Source organism: Neopelma chrysocephalum, unplaced genomic scaffold, assembly GCF_003984885.1.
Source record: "Neopelma chrysocephalum unplaced genomic scaffold, ASM398488v2 Primary Assembly neopelma1_75, whole genome shotgun sequence".
NCBI lineage: Eukaryota > Metazoa > Chordata > Aves > Passeriformes > Pipridae > Neopelma > Neopelma chrysocephalum.
The window spans coordinates 14,937,036-14,951,777 of record NW_020897736.1 but is presented as its reverse complement, the minus strand read 5'-3'; the positions used below and the strand labels follow the sequence as shown (position 1 = coordinate 14,951,777).

Sequence of the window (14,742 nt, the reverse complement as noted above, 5' to 3'; positions counted from 1 at the left end):
TTTTTGGGACTATAAATCATAATTTGTGGAACTAAACCTGAACTATTCAGCAGCTTTGGGGGGATGTTGTTTTTTTAATTAATTACTGTAGCAAGCAATGCCATGTGGGGATTTTTGAGTGTGGGGGGGTGTGCTCATGGTGTCGGTTCTGGTGTTTCCTGCGTGCCTGCCTGCCAGATCACTGGTTAAAATCAGGGAAAATTTGATTTATTTGAATTTTTCTACAAATATTTCTGCCCGTGACTCCAGAGCCTGCTCCACACAGGTGATGCTTGCCTCTAGCACCCATTTACGAGCATCCTGACAGCCCATCCCGAAGCAAAGGAGGGAAATTGCAGCCTCTGGGATATTTTTTTCTTACTGTCAGCACGGAAATGAGCTGCTGGAGCATCCGACTCCGAAGTCCTGTTTTCCCAAAGCACATGGTATGTAGGTCAGGGATGTTAAGAGCTGCCATAGCTGGCTGTGGATTTTTAGACTCATCCATCCAGAGCAGGAAAATTCTCCTCCTTTTGCCCTTTGTGTCAGCTGGAATAACCATCAGCTTCACAAACAGGCGGACGTGGATCTACCCACCCTGGGAGGATGGAGGGCAGGCGATTCCGGAGGGATGATGGGGGGCATTCCTGTGGGGTGGAAAGAATCCTGTGGTGGCACAATAAAACAAGTAAAAGGTGACAGTCATTGCTTTGGTGTTGCTGGGGGGGTTCCCTTGTGGTCCCCCCACTATCACATGTGCAGTCACCAGTGTGGGGATGCAAGGAGAGCAACTCCTGGGAATAACATCCTGAGGGGCCTGGCAAGTTGTTCAGGCAGAAGAATGCCCCGCTCCAAATTTAAAAGAATTCTGGGAATAGGTTGGTTTTCTATTTTGGAAATAACGCATCATTTTAAAGATTATTTGGATTTATTTCTGAGTCTTTCTGCACATCAGGGGCCTTGGTAATAACCCCCCCCTGCAGCAGGGAGGGCCCAGGCCTGTGGGTGGCCCGGGGGGAGCTGGTGATGGTTGCCTGGGGGGGTCCTCGGGCTGTGAGTGCCCCTGGAGTGCTTTAACATTTCTCTTGGTGACCTGGAATGCTCCTGTATCATTATTTTGGGCAGAATTGCCGTGTCTCCTGGGGCTTCTTGAAGGAGATCCCTGGGGTTTGGGTATCTGGGCATCCCGCAGTGCTGTGCATCCCACAGCTCCTGGGTCCAGAGCAATGGGCCTCCCACAGGGGGGGCTCAGAAGGCACCATGGAAACAGGGGAGGCTGGAAAACACCCTGTAATGAGGGATTTCCTCAAGGAATCACATCTGCTTATTTTAGCAGGAGCAGAGGGAGAGGGCTGGGGTGAGGGGGGTTCAGCCCCAGGGCTGTGAGTTGGTGAGGTCTGAAATGAGCAAAAAATGGGTGTGAGGAGAAGCAAAGGGATGCTGCGGGTAACTCGTGCCCTGCCCTGGGCAGCACAAACTGCCCCAGGGACACTGTGCTGGGGCCATACCGAAGCCACTGGCTCATCCTGATGCTCCCAGAGCTCTGCGTGGTGCTGTGAGTGGCTGCTCCTGTGCTGGTCCCATATGTGGGTCTGGTCCTGTCTGTGGGGTTCGTCCTGTGCTGGTCCTGTCCGTGGGGCTGGTCCTGTCCGTGGGGCTGGTCCTGGTCCTCATTCCGTGCTCCGTGAGTGCGGCAGGAAACGCTCCCAGGCTGTCGGGTGCGATGTGTCACTGTGATGGCAGAGAGGGATCGTCGTTTGGGCGTAGATAAAAGGTGGTGGGAGTTTTATTATTCAAATATAAAATAACTTCCTCCTTCCCAGCACGCTGCACTTCCTGGTAATTGTGTGGGGATAAACGGGAGCAGCACGAGGAGTGTGTGCTGGAGGGAGCCAGCTTTGGAGCTCTGGCGGAGCAGAGGTGGGGACTGAGGGGTCCTGGCTGCAGCCCCGTGGGGGTGGGAGGCCTTCACCCCTCATCATCCAGCTCTGCTGCCAACAGCACTGAAACTGCCATTGAAAAAACCTTCCTGAGTTTTCGGGTTTAAATTGGATGAACCAGGAACTATCTGACCAAACCTTTGGGTGCTGGTGTGGGCAAAGAGGGCAGTGGGGCAGAGTGGGCACCTGTATGGGGTCCCTCCCCACATCCCTGCCCTGCTCCCTGTCCTGATCCCTGCCCTGGGCTCTGCACCCCTTATTTTAACCTCTGACAAGCCCCGAATCTGATGCTTTCCCAGGCCCTGGGGAAGGTCGAGCTGCTCTAACCTGGTGAGCTGTTTGGTCCCGCTTGTGGATGCAGGGCTCTGAGTGGGTGCACTCGCCCACGGGAGCACAAACAGGTGCTGTGTCATCCCCACGGGACCCCAGGAGCTCACATGGATGCTGCATCATCCACATGCAGCACCTGGGAAGGGCAGCCCAGGGCTTGCCATCCCATCTCCTCTAGCCAGGCAGAGCCAGTTTTGGGGATTCCCTGTATTGCTGGTCCTGTGGGGACCTGGCTGAGCACAGCTGTGGGTGTTGGTGGATCAGGTGTGGGGAATGTGCACACTGTGGTGTTGGGGTGGTTTGTCCACGCAGCACCAGGAGCTGCCAGGGGCATTGGGGTGGAGAAAGGGCTCGCCCACATCTTGTTGTTTAAGTGGGGCATTTCCAGCCTTGCCAACCTGATGAGCTCTTCTCGATGCAGTTACAAGTGAAGGGATGTGAGATGGGTGTAAAGGCAGGCACGGAATCACACTGTGCAGAGACCACAGATTCTGGTTAATGTTCCAGCAGTTGTCAGTAAAAGTCTTTAGGGGTGGGAGGGAGAGGAAAAGGGGTGAAAAGCAAAGGGCTGGGGAGCTGCTGCAGCTCTGGGGGTGTCCCACAGGCAGACACAGAGCTCTGGGCAGCCTGGGCACAGTGGGTTGGGGAAGGAGTGGGTGATGGATGGTGGTGTTTTACCATGGGAATGGCTCCATAAGGAGAAAGCTTGTCCACAGAATCGGCAATAAAAGATCTTGCACCTAAAGGATCATGGGCAGAAGTGAAGGAGCCGCATCTTCAGTGGGTCCCTGCAACAACCAGTTGCCCCCCAGAGATGAAAGCTGTGTCTGAAGGAGGGCTCTGCTGTGCCCCTGGGCAGCACAGGGTCCCAGCTGCCCTCTCCTCCTCTGCAGGACCCAGGGGGCTGGGTGAGCTCTGAGGGTGCTTCTCAGGCTGTTATCCTGAGCCATGAGCCCTGGGTGGGCGCGGCGCTGGGGGGGCCGGATCTGTCTGTGCTGCCTGTGCCGGCACCGCCCGGGAGCAGTGCCTGACTGTGCCCTGGCTCTCCCCGGCGTCCCGGGCTCACCCAGAGCCTCTTGTGCCCATCTGGAGGCCCTTCTCCCCAGCACTGCTGGGCCTGATCAGGGATGGGGAGGGAATGTGGCATGCATCAGTGTTGTCATGGCGCATGAGGGTCTGCGGCTGCCCACACCCTGGGGGGCAGGGGGGGATGCCAGGCTGCTGCACCTTGGGCTTGGGTGGTTTTTTCCAAGATAACTGTGAATTCAGGTCCTTCATTAAACCCAGCAGAGGAGCAGATGATGTCAGGATGAGCTCGTTCCAGTGGGTTTGGTTTAGCCCAGTTATTCCGGGCAGTATCCGGCACTGCAGCGTGGTACCTGTTTCCTTGGAGACTGCAGGGAAGCAGAGGAGCAGCACAAACCCGGCGGCGGCACCGCACACAATTAGCACAAACACTGCAAATGTCAAGGGAGGCTAAAAATAGCCCCGTGCCGCGGCCACTCCCCCCCGGAGCCCCCGGGCCGGGCGTGACACGAGGGACCCGGGCTCTGCTCCCGTCACCGCCTGGGCGCGCGGGCAGGGACGCAGGCAGGGATCGTGGGATCAAGGAATCACTAAGGCTGGAAAAGACCTCCAAGAACACTGAACCATCAACCTATAGATGCAGGCAGGGATGCAGGCAAGCATTATAGAATCATGGAATCATTAAGAAAAAGGTTGGAAAAGACTTCTAAGACCGTCAAGTCCAACCATTAACATATGGATGCAGGCAGGAATCATGGAATCATCAGGGCTGGAAGAGGCCTCTAAGATCATAAAGTCCAACCACTGACCTATGGATGCAGGCAGGGATCATAGGATTATAGAATCACTAAGGTTGGAAAAGCCCTCTGAGATCATTGAGTCCAAGGGTTAATCTATGGATGCAGGCAGGGATACAAGTCAAGCTCAGCATCCTTGCTGCTCTGCCCCATTCCCCAGGTGAGAGTGTCCCCAGGGTGGCTGCTGCAGGCTCAGGACTGCAGCCCCCTGCACTTGGGTGGGTTGGGTGGGTTTAGGTTTCCCTGAAGCCAGATCTTTGCCCTGTGGGATTTGCCCTTGGAGCATTTCCCAGCCCTGTCCTCAGTGGGGGCATGGCTGTGCTGGGGGCATGGCTGTGCTGGGGGCAGCACGTCTTGGCCACACTCCTGGTGTTTCCAGATGTGTTTTTCTAAATGAACCAACCCGTGGCGGGTCAGGAAGCACTTTCTGCCGGCCCTGTGTGTGGTGTAACTGTGCCCTGTGCCTGCCCCCCAGCACTACTTCACCGTTAACTTCAACCACGAGAACCAGAAGACCCTGGAGCTGAGGACCGAGGATGCCAAGGACTGTGACGAGTGGGTGGCAGCCATAGCTCATGCCAGGTATGTCCCTGTGCCTGCATGGGGGGGGGCGGGGGGAGCTGTGCCCGGGGGCTGTGGGCAGGATGCCACTGAGCTGGGCACTGCTGGTGGGCTCAGCGGAACACTTTTGTCCCCCAGCCCTGTGTTGGGGACCCTCATGCTGAGCAGGGGGCCGTGTTCAGCTGTCCCCCCATCCCCAGCCCAGTCCCATGCCACTGGTGCTTCCTGTCCCAGCCTGGTTCCAAGCCCATCTGTGAGGGATTCACCCAGAATAGCAAACTGGCCAGGAGGGGGTTTGTTCAGGCTCCCTGTACTGTGGGAGCGCTGGCACAGCCCACCTGTCCTGGAGAGGGGTCAGAAGCCAGCATGGTGCTGGTGCCTCTCCGGGGAAGGAGGGTGCTGGGCTGGCAGCGAGCTGTGGGATCACGTGGGAGCCATGAGCATGGAATGGGAGAAACACCATCCTTTGCAGCCCCTGATGAGACCAGGACTCTGTAGGAGCTTGTGCCACATGTGTCCTTCTCTCTTGAGATGTGGTGGGTGACAGAGATTCGGCAATGAGCGTTTGGGGTTTCTTATGTCTCGTACAATTTCACTGAGCTTTGTGTTGACCTGCCTGTTTGCCCCCCGTGGGGAACCCGTGTGCTCCCCAAGCCGGTCCTTTCTGAGCAGCAGCATTCCCGGCTGCAGGAACCGCCCCCTGCTTTCTTCCCTTTGGGGGTCCCTGATCCAAAGGGGCCAGAGCAGCACGTGGGCAGCTGGGAAGGAGGACCCCTTGCTCAAGTGCAGCCCCCGATGTTGGGGTCCCATCCCGGGGCCGCGGGTGGCTGTGGGTCCGCGGGGCTGAGACACTCATGGCCGTGTCTGCTGCAGCTACAGGAACCTGGCGACGGAGCACGAGGCGCTGATGCAGAAGTACCTCCATCTCCTGCAGATCGTGGAGACAGAGAAGACTGTTGCCAAGCAACTCCGGCAGCAGATCGAGGACGGGGAGATCGAGATCGAGCGCCTCAAGGCCGAGGTGAAACACCCGAGGTGGCCCCGTGGATGTGCTGACGCTCCCAGGGTGGCCCGTGGGCGACGTCCCTGTGTGGGCAGGCACCGGGGGTGTCATGGCTGGTGTGGTTCTGCTTCTTTGGTGACCCTTCTACTGCAAAGAGGAGCAAGGGCATCGTCTCCCTTGGGGGTTTTCCTTGCAGCAGTGGTGCAGCAAGTGGTCGTGGCTGTGCTGTGCCAGCACGGTGTGAATGGGGGGCTCGGGGGGCTCCCTGGAGCCAGGACAGCTGCTGTGGAAGGGAAGGATTCATTCCAGCAAGGAGCACTGGGGACTGGGCTGGGGGCTGCTCCTGTGAGAGGGGAAAACAGCCACTATATCACAGAATCACAGAATGGTTTGGGATGGAAGGGACCTTAAACCTCATCTTGTTCTACCCCCTGCTGTGGGCAGGGACACATTCCACTAGCCCAGGTTGCTCCAAGCCCCTTCTAGCCTGGCCTTGGATACTTCCAGGGATCCAGGGGCAGCCACAGCTTCTCTGGACAACCTGTGCCGGGGCCTCAGTACCCTCACAGCCAAAAATTCCTTCCCAATATCCCATCTCTCCCTGCCCTCTGGCAGTGGAAAGCCATTCCCTCGTCTTGTCCCTCCAGGCCCTTGTCCAAAGTCCCTCTCCAGCTCTCCTGGAGCCCCTTTGGGCCCTGGAAGGAGCTCTCAGGTCTCTCTGGAGCCTTCTCTTCTCCAGGTGAACCCCCCAGCTCTCTCAGCCTGGCTCCAGAGCAGAGGGGCTCCAGCCCTGGCAGCATCTCCGTGCCCTCCTCTGGACTCTCTCCAGCAGCTCCAAATCCTTCTGCTGTTGGACTCCAGAGCTGAAGGCAGCTCTGCAGGTGGGGTCTCACCTGAGGGGGCAGAGGGGGGGACTCGTTCTCCCCAGTACCCCGGGGTTGCTGTGCACAGTGCTGTGGACACACGGATACTGCACTGAGCGATCCCATGGGATCAGCCCCTGGAGCCGCTGTCCTCAGCGTGTCCCGGGAGCTCTGGCAGCAGTTCCCTCACGGTGTCGGGGTGGGAAGGGTGACACGAGGCCAGGTACAGCAGACAGCAACAAGGTGCCCAGATGACTCAGCAGAGGGTGCAGAGGGACTCTGTGTCTCTGAGGCACGGGGAAGGAGGAGGCTCAGTGGTGGGAGATGCCTGGCAGTGGGGGGGACATTCAGCACGGAGGGGGACGCTCAGTGCCCTGGGGGACGCTCAGTGCCCTGGGGGACGCTCAGTGCCCTGGGGGATGCTCAGTGGCGTGGGAGATGCTCAGTGGCGTGGGAGATGCCTGGTGCTGTGGGTGATGCTCGGTGGCAGAGGGGATGCCCAGTGCTGGGGGTATCTCCCTGCTCTCTGGCCATCCCTGTGCTGCCTGGCCCCCCCAGAACCCTCTCCCTTGGCTGTGGGGGGGTACTGGTGCCCATGGAGTGGAGGGTGGGTGGGCAGTGGGGCGGGACCGTGGGGCACCCCAGAGCCAGCCTTGCCACCAGCCCCCTCCTCATGCCTGGCAGGAGAGTGGGCAGCGGTGTCGGGGTGGAGGCAGCTGTAAGTGGGTCAACAAGACTGAGACCTCAACCCCAAATCAGTCAGAACCTCAAAATTACCCCAGAGGAGGCATCTGGAGAGGCGGTGAGGGCAGAGGGGGGTTTGCCCTGTCCTTGTGATGGGCTTTTCATTACATTTGGATATTTTGGGTTAAAAAGTGCAGGTCAGTAGCAATCCATGACCCTGTGTTGGGGTGCAGTGAAGGTTCTTTTAGTCTTGTGGGGCTGGGAAGCCACAAGCCTTTCCCAGGAGTGCTGAATTTGTGCTCTCCGGGACCCCCTTGGTGGGGTCTCTCCTGGGACCCCAGTCCTATGCCGGCCAGGAGCTCCCCAGGTCTGCTCCAGCCTCCCAGTTGGGGTGACCCTGCTTCCCTGAGGGGCAGAGGCAGCGGAATGAGCATCCCCACGAGCCTGGCTCCGGGGAGGTGGGAGATGTTGTGAACCCTGGAATTAGCCGAGGGTCGGCCCAGAGCTGCTGGCAGAGCTGCAATGTCCTGTCCCTGGGCTCACATTGATTTCACCTTGCTTGGTCTGGGTGTTTTCACTCTTCCCCATGCTTTGAAGCAGGGATCAAATCATCAGCTTCTACTTTAATGTGCAAATTTTGCTCACTCAATTAAAAAAAAAACCCAACAAACAAACTATAATAAAACTGTGGCACTGGCAAACCCCTTCTGTGGGCCCTTCTATCCCATGGGAATGGCTTTGGTGCCCACAAACCCTTCAGTGCAGGGGGTGTACAAGGGGTCTTGGGGACTCAGGGTTCCTTGGGAGAGCACACTGAGAGGAAAAAGCTCTAAAATCTCCTCTAAAATCTGATCCCATATAATGAAATGGGGTGAAATGGGTGGAGCTGTGTAGGAGCTGGATCAGTGACCGTGAGCCCATGGCCACCACCTTCAGCATGTTCCTGCTTTTTCCAAGCAGTCCAGCAAAACCCACCTTTGTTCCTCATTTCTCTCTGAAATGGGACTTTTTCTCCGCAGGAAAGTCATCTTTCCAAGTTGTTTTCTTACTTCTTTTCTATAAAATCAAAATTCAGATCACATTTTCCCAATTTCCCACGTTCTGGATGGCACATGTGCTGCTTTCTTGCCTTTCCCTGTCACTTTCCAAGCGGTTTTGGCCGTGGGGGCCGGGACACGCAACGAGCAGAGGAGGGAGAGAAAGTACAGGGAGAAACAGTGAAACCAAAGCTGGGAGCTGGTGGCTCCGATCCCACGGGTGCGGGAAGTGTGGCCGGGGGAGCTGCTCCCACCTGCACGACTTGGGGTGCAAATGCTCGAGACTTTTCTGCCATTTTCTCTCCAAGTTGTGTTTATTGACTCGCTGCGAAGGCTCTTTCAGGAAACAGGGGTGGGGTTTGGGTTGGGCAGCGGGCAGGATTTCCAGGTCCCGGTCCCAGTGGTGTGTTTGGGGTGCTGGGGGTGCTGAGGAGTCAGTGGTGCCCTGAGAGCTCTGCCAGGTTTGTTCATCTGCTTCATCCACTTCAATCGAGTCCCCATCCCTGGAGGGATTTAAAAACTGTGTGGGTGTGGCACTTGGGGACGTGGGTTAGTGGTGGCCTTGGCGGCGCTGGGGAAGGATTGGACTCGATGATCTCAGAGGGCTTTTCCATCCTAAAGGATTCTGTGATTCTGTGAGTTTGGGATTCCCATTAAGGCAGAACCAGCACGATGCGTCCCTGTGTCTGTCACTGAGGCAGAGGCTCATGCTGTGCCCCAGCACGGTGGCAGCCCGGGCTGTCCTGGGCAGGCCGTGCCGGGCGGGCGCTCACCCCTGTGCCCACAGATCGCCTCCCTGCTCAAGGACCACGAGCGCATCCAGGCCAGCCAGAGCAGCGCGCCCAGCGATGACGACAGCGACATCAAGAAGATCAAGAAGGTGGGTGGTGGTGAGGGCTGCACTCGGAGGGTCCCAGCAGACGTGCTCCATGGGGGGGCTGGCAGAAGTGTCTGAGAAGGTGCCTTTGCCAACAGGGCTTTTTAGGAGGAAAATGTGTCCTGCCCAACTGGGAGCCCATCTGTTGGTGGGGCACTCCTGGTGTTCTCTGGATGCACGAGGCGTTTCTTCTCGTGCTGGCTCCTGCACCACCTCTGACATCTCCCCCTCCCATGGTCGTGGTCACAGCTTTTATTTTGGCAAAGGCAAAGCCATCACCCCAGCAGCATTCCCACAGGGAGCCACAGACTGGCCCAGACACCTGCTGTCTCATGCAGGGGATGAGGGGTCAAACCCCGTGTGTGGGGCAGAGGCAGTTGCTGCACATGGGGCCTGGAGTACCGGGCATGGAGTGGGACGTGCTGTGGGTGCCCAGTTACATGAGGAAGAGTCAGAACATTTTCTGGGTGCATCTCTGCATGTTTGGGTGCCCAGACGCTGGCTTGGGGGGGGTTTGGTGCCCCAGTTCACCGGGCAACTGGGGGTTCTGGGTAGGGCTGAGCTCCCTGCAGGACAGTGCTTGGCATTGTGGCTGTGTCTGGGAGGTCAGGAATTAAATGGGATCTTTGCTTCTGTAGGAGTCCTGCATCCATTCCTGGAGAGGGGAAAAGGGAAAAGGGGACATTGTCTGCAATAAGAAAGTGCATTTTTAGTCATGGAATCACGGAGTGGTTTGAGTGGGAAGGGACCTTAAAGATCATCTCCTTCCAACCCCCTGCCATGGGCAGGGACACCTTCCACTAGCCCAGGTTGCTCCAAGCCCCGTCCAATCTGGCCTTGGACACTTCCAGGGATCCAGGGGCAGCCACAGCTTCTCTGGGCAACCTGTGCCAGGGATTTAAATGAGTTATTGTTGGATTCCCAGCCTGGAGGGTTCAGAGCAGCACCAGGAGGAGACACAAGAACACTGACTTTGGTGTGGAGCCAGGGAACCTCCCGGCTGCCCCGTGCCGAGTGGGGGTCCCTGCCTGGCCCCCAGCCCTGTCCATAACTCCCAGGCACTGCTCCCCTCAGGTGCAGAGCTTCCTGCGGGGCTGGCTGTGCCGGAGGAAGTGGAAAACCATCATCCAGGACTACATCAGGTCCCCACACGCCGACAGCATGCGCAAGAGGAACCAGGTGGTGTTCAGCATGCTGGAGGCCGAGGCCGAGTACGTCCAGCAGCTCCACATCCTTGTCAACAACTTCCTGCGGCCCCTGCGGATGGCTGCCAGCTCCAAGAAGCCACCCATCACGCATGATGACGTCAGCAGCATTTTCCTCAACAGGTGAGCTCCATCCTGGGCTCCAGGAGCTCTGCGGCATCTCAGGAGCTCCAGGCACCTGCTGCCCTCCCTGGGCACTGAGGTTCTCGTGCCGGGTGGTCCCCAGGAGCCTGCAGTTCCGCCTTCCCTGTGCCTGCAGGGACCCTCTGCACCCTGTTGTGCAGCCCCCTGCAGCTGGCTTGAGGGCTGCCCTGCTCCCCCTGGGCTGGGGCTTTTTCTAAATCCTCGTTATTTGCCACTTGTTCACCCGTCTGTTCTTGTTTTGGCTCAGTCCTGTCTCGGTTCCTCTTTCAGCGAAACCATCATGTTTTTGCACCAAATCTTTTACCAAGGCCTGAAGGCACGGATCTCCAGCTGGCCCACGCTGGTGCTGGGTGAGTGCCACTGCCTCCTCCTCCTCTTCCTCCTCCTGCAACGCAACAGGCATTTGCCAATCAGCAGGAAAACACATTGCACAGCATGTTGTTGCTTGGTCACGTTGGTCACAGAGTAAAAAACCCCAGAGCACCCCAATTCCTGCATTCCTGGTTCTGCCAGGTGGTGGGATGGAGGGCTGGACACCTCACAGGGAGGCTGATGCTGGAGAGCATCTCTGTGTCCCATTAGACCCTCTTTAAACCCAAACTGGGCAGAGCTGGGTGTGATGCAAGGAGCAGGAGACCCGGGGGGTGCTCTGGGTGGGATCTGGGGGGGCTGGGGGGCTGTGCTGAGGCCTGAGCATCCCACCCACCTCCCCCTGCTCTGCTCTCAGCCGACCTGTTCGACATCCTGCTGCCCATGCTGAACATCTACCAGGAGTTCGTGCGGAACCACCAGTACAGCCTGCAGATCCTGGCCCACTGCAAGCAGAACCGCGACTTCGACAAGCTGCTCAAGCACTACGAGGCCAAGCCCGACTGCGAGGAGAGGACCCTGGAGACTTTCCTCACCTACCCCATGTTCCAGGTGACTGCTGGCACTGGATTCCCCCCCAGGGATGCCCAGGGGAATAGGATGAATAGTGCAAACCCCATCCCCACAGCTGGTATTGCATGGTGCGGAGGCAAAGCCTGGATGAAAATACCCTGGGGATGGACCCTGGCGGTCCCACATTTCTCCTGGGCTATCACTGGTGCTGTGGAAGGATGCTGTGTGAAGCTGCCCCACACCTCTGGGACAGGGACAGAGGAGAGCAGGGTCCTGGGCACAGCCCCATGCCATTCCCTTCTTCATTCAGCTTTGGCATGAGGAGCTTTGAAGCTTTAACCTCCTAGCTCAGAGTGTCCCTGGCCATGGTGCCCTCGGTGGCACTGGGAGCAGTCCAGGGTGGGCCCCCCTGACCCCCCACTCTGCCCCCTGTGCCGCAGATCCCCCGGTACATCCTGACTCTGCATGAGCTGCTGGCTCACACCCCCCACGAGCACGTGGAGAGGAACAGCCTGGATTACGCCAAGTCCAAGCTGGAAGAGCTGTCCAGGTGAGAGCTGCCGCTGCCGTGCCCTGCCCTCCTGCCCTCATCCATCCCTGGGGCAGGTGAGATGGCTCCTGGCTGCTTCTGGGCAGGGGCTGCCTTTTCCAGGCTCCTGCATGATGAAGTGAGGGGTTTGGAGGGCTGGGAGGTCTCCAAGGGTCTAGTTCTGTCCTCTCTCCAGGGCTGGTGGAACTGGTGGGGCTGCCCTGCAGGAAGGCACCGACTGCCTCTGGGATCTCCACATGAGCACTTGAGAATTGGCCGTAATTCCCCATTTTTGATCCTCTCCTTCCCCAGCCCACGGACCGGAGTGTTCTGGGTGTTGGTGCCAAATCCATCAGCTCTCTTCAAGTCCTGTAAACAGTTTCCATCCCTGTTCCTGCTCTTCAAGGAGCAGGGATTATTGGAGGGGGCTGCTGACTGGCGGGGGGTCTGTCTGCCCTAAATCTTAATTTTGTGATTTCCAAGCACACTGGTTTCTATATTTACCAGCCTGGAGGCACATCTGGGTGGATGTGCAGGTTGCCTCTGGAGCTCCCAGCCCTGTCTGGGTGGATACTCCCATAATTCCCTGGGTATATCTTTCGTTTTGGTCTTACCTGGTGCAGTCCCACCACGTGACACTTACTCGAGTCCAAAGGGATCCACTGGAAAACTCGTGCAGATCCTATCCCAGCTCCCATTTTCTCCTCTCCCTCCTTCAGGATAATGCATGATGAAGTGAGCGAGACTGAAAATATTCGGAAAAACCTGGCGATAGAGAGGATGATCATCGAGGGGTGTGAGATCCTTCTGGACACCAGCCAGACCTTCGTCAGACAAGGTCTGTGTCAGCACCAGTGTCCCTCCCCTCTGTGGTACCGGGAGCCCCACGTCCCCGTCCCTCTGTGCGCTCCGGTGGGCTACGAAATTTAAAAATACAGCTCAACTCTGAGTTTTCTCTGCCCCGAAGTGCCTCATGTTCAGGCAGTTTTGGCACTCTCAGTCAGTTCTGGTGCTGCATTTTTCTGCATCAGGGCTTAGAAGGTGCATTTTGGCTGTTACTGGTTCCCCTGCCAGGGAAGCTGCTCGGCCCTGGCAGAACACCCTGTGGTGTGGGTGCAGGGGTGGGCTGGGGGCCGTGCTGGTGCCCACCCCCATGCTGGTGCCCACCTCCGTGCTGGGGCCCATAACCCGGTCCCAGCCGGTGCTCGGGGCTGTCCCTCCCGGGCCGTGCCCGCAGCGCTGACGGGAGCGGCCCCTCCGCAGGGTCCCTCATCCAGGTGCCCATGTCGGAGAAGGGGAAGATCACGCGGGGCCGGCTGGGCTCCCTGTCCCTGCGGAAGGAGGGCGAGCGCCAGTGCTTCCTCTTCTCCAAGCACCTCATCATCTGCACCCGCGGCTCCGGGGGAAAGCTGCACCTCACCAAGGTCAGGGGGCTGCGGGGACACCGGGAAGGGGCTGGTGGTGCTGCTGCTCCCTGGGCATGGGGAGGGGGCAGATGTCCAAGCTGGCCGGGCTCTTGGTGACACTGGGGGCCAGGGACAACCTTGCCCTCCCCTGGGGCAGCCCCCGGGGGTGCCGGGCTGGGAGTGGGGGGCACCCAGACTTATTTCACATGGTTCTTGTCAGAGCTGAGTCACAGGAGAGACGAGAAACTACAGGATCCTGATAAAAGAATTTACCCTGATCTGCAGCAGAAACCTTGACAATCTATTCCGGAGAAACTGGAGTTACAGCCCGGGCTGTCCATATCGCTCCCGGCTCCTCCGGGTGCTCCCAGGGCTCCTGTGTTTATTTGGGGAAGTTTGGCAGTTAATTGAGCAAGAATCTTACAGAAATTGCTCATTACTGGCATTAAATTATCAGTTTGAAGAATTACAGTCCGTGGCAAAGAGCTGATAATTACAACAACAGACTTTGGGAAAATTAAATTTAAAGCTTCTATTAAATAATTTATAAACAAATTAGTTGATCAGTTCGACAAGGAAAACGCAGAGATCCCAGCGGGCAGGGAAAAACAGCTTTTTTTCCCAGTGAAAGCAGGCACTGTGCTGGGTAGGGGCTGTGTGTGCCCTCCCAGGGGCATCTACCTGTCCCCATCCCTGGGGTGGGGAATGAGGATGGGGGAACCCCCACCCTCCTGAACCTTGACTCCTGCCCCTGGGTGGGGGGCTGTGATGGGGTTCTGGGTCTGGGGGTTCCCCCAGTGCTGCAGGGGGTCCCCCTGCTGACCCCCCTCCTGCCCCCAGAATGGTGTCATCTCGCTCATCGACTGCACGCTGGTGGAGGAGCCCGAGAGCACCGACGAGGACGGTAGGTCACCCTGTGGGTCACCCTGTGGGTCACGCTGCAGGTCACCCTGTGGGTCACGCTGCAGGTCACCCTGCGGGTCACCCTGCAGGTCACCCTGTAGGTCACCCTGGGGACGTGCCCAGGGCCCTGCTCACCCCACTGCTGGGAGTGGGGAGGGGGTTTGGGCTTGTGCATCTCCCAGTGGGGGCTGAGCAGACAGACATCCCCACAGGCGAGGTCACAACTGCCCCGGGACCCCCTTTGCTGAGGCCACTGGCACAACTGGTGCCACCAGCACAGCAGCGTCTCCTGCCATGCACTGTCAGTGATTTGGGGTTTGACAGTGTGGTCACCCCATGGGGGGGCTGGGGAGGTGACAGGGGCGCTTCCCCAGCTGGGGATGGTGGCAGTGTGGGCAGCACTGCCAGTGTCCCATCAGGGGTCTGGGGTCCTTCTGGATGTTCCCACCATCTGTCCACATGGCATAAACCCAGCTGTGGCAGAGCTGGAGCAAATTCAGATGCCAGTAGACTCAATGAAGACATGACTGAGGTTTAATTAGGTTAATTATTTACTGTGAACCAAGCAGACACACA

At 58.1% G+C, this 14,742-nt stretch overlaps 1 protein-coding gene across 4 annotated transcripts in view; it reads left to right on the top strand.

Moving 5' to 3' along the window:
- Positions 1-14,742, top strand: part of RASGRF1 (Ras protein specific guanine nucleotide releasing factor 1) — a 35,232-nt gene that overhangs the window by 4,746 nt on the left and 15,744 nt on the right. For all 4 annotated transcript variants that reach the window (XM_027688362.1, XM_027688361.1, XM_027688360.1 and 1 more), the window contains exons 2-11: positions 4,548-4,654; positions 5,507-5,654; positions 9,008-9,100; positions 10,172-10,425; positions 10,717-10,796; positions 11,174-11,367; positions 11,769-11,878; positions 12,577-12,695; positions 13,121-13,281; positions 14,104-14,167. In XM_027688362.1, the coding sequence (XP_027544163.1) occupies positions 4,548-4,654; positions 5,507-5,654; positions 9,008-9,100; positions 10,172-10,425; positions 10,717-10,796; positions 11,174-11,367; positions 11,769-11,878; positions 12,577-12,695; positions 13,121-13,281; positions 14,104-14,167 (1,330 nt within the window). The remainder of the gene's footprint in view (positions 1-4,547; positions 4,655-5,506; positions 5,655-9,007; positions 9,101-10,171; positions 10,426-10,716; positions 10,797-11,173; positions 11,368-11,768; positions 11,879-12,576; positions 12,696-13,120; positions 13,282-14,103; positions 14,168-14,742) is intronic.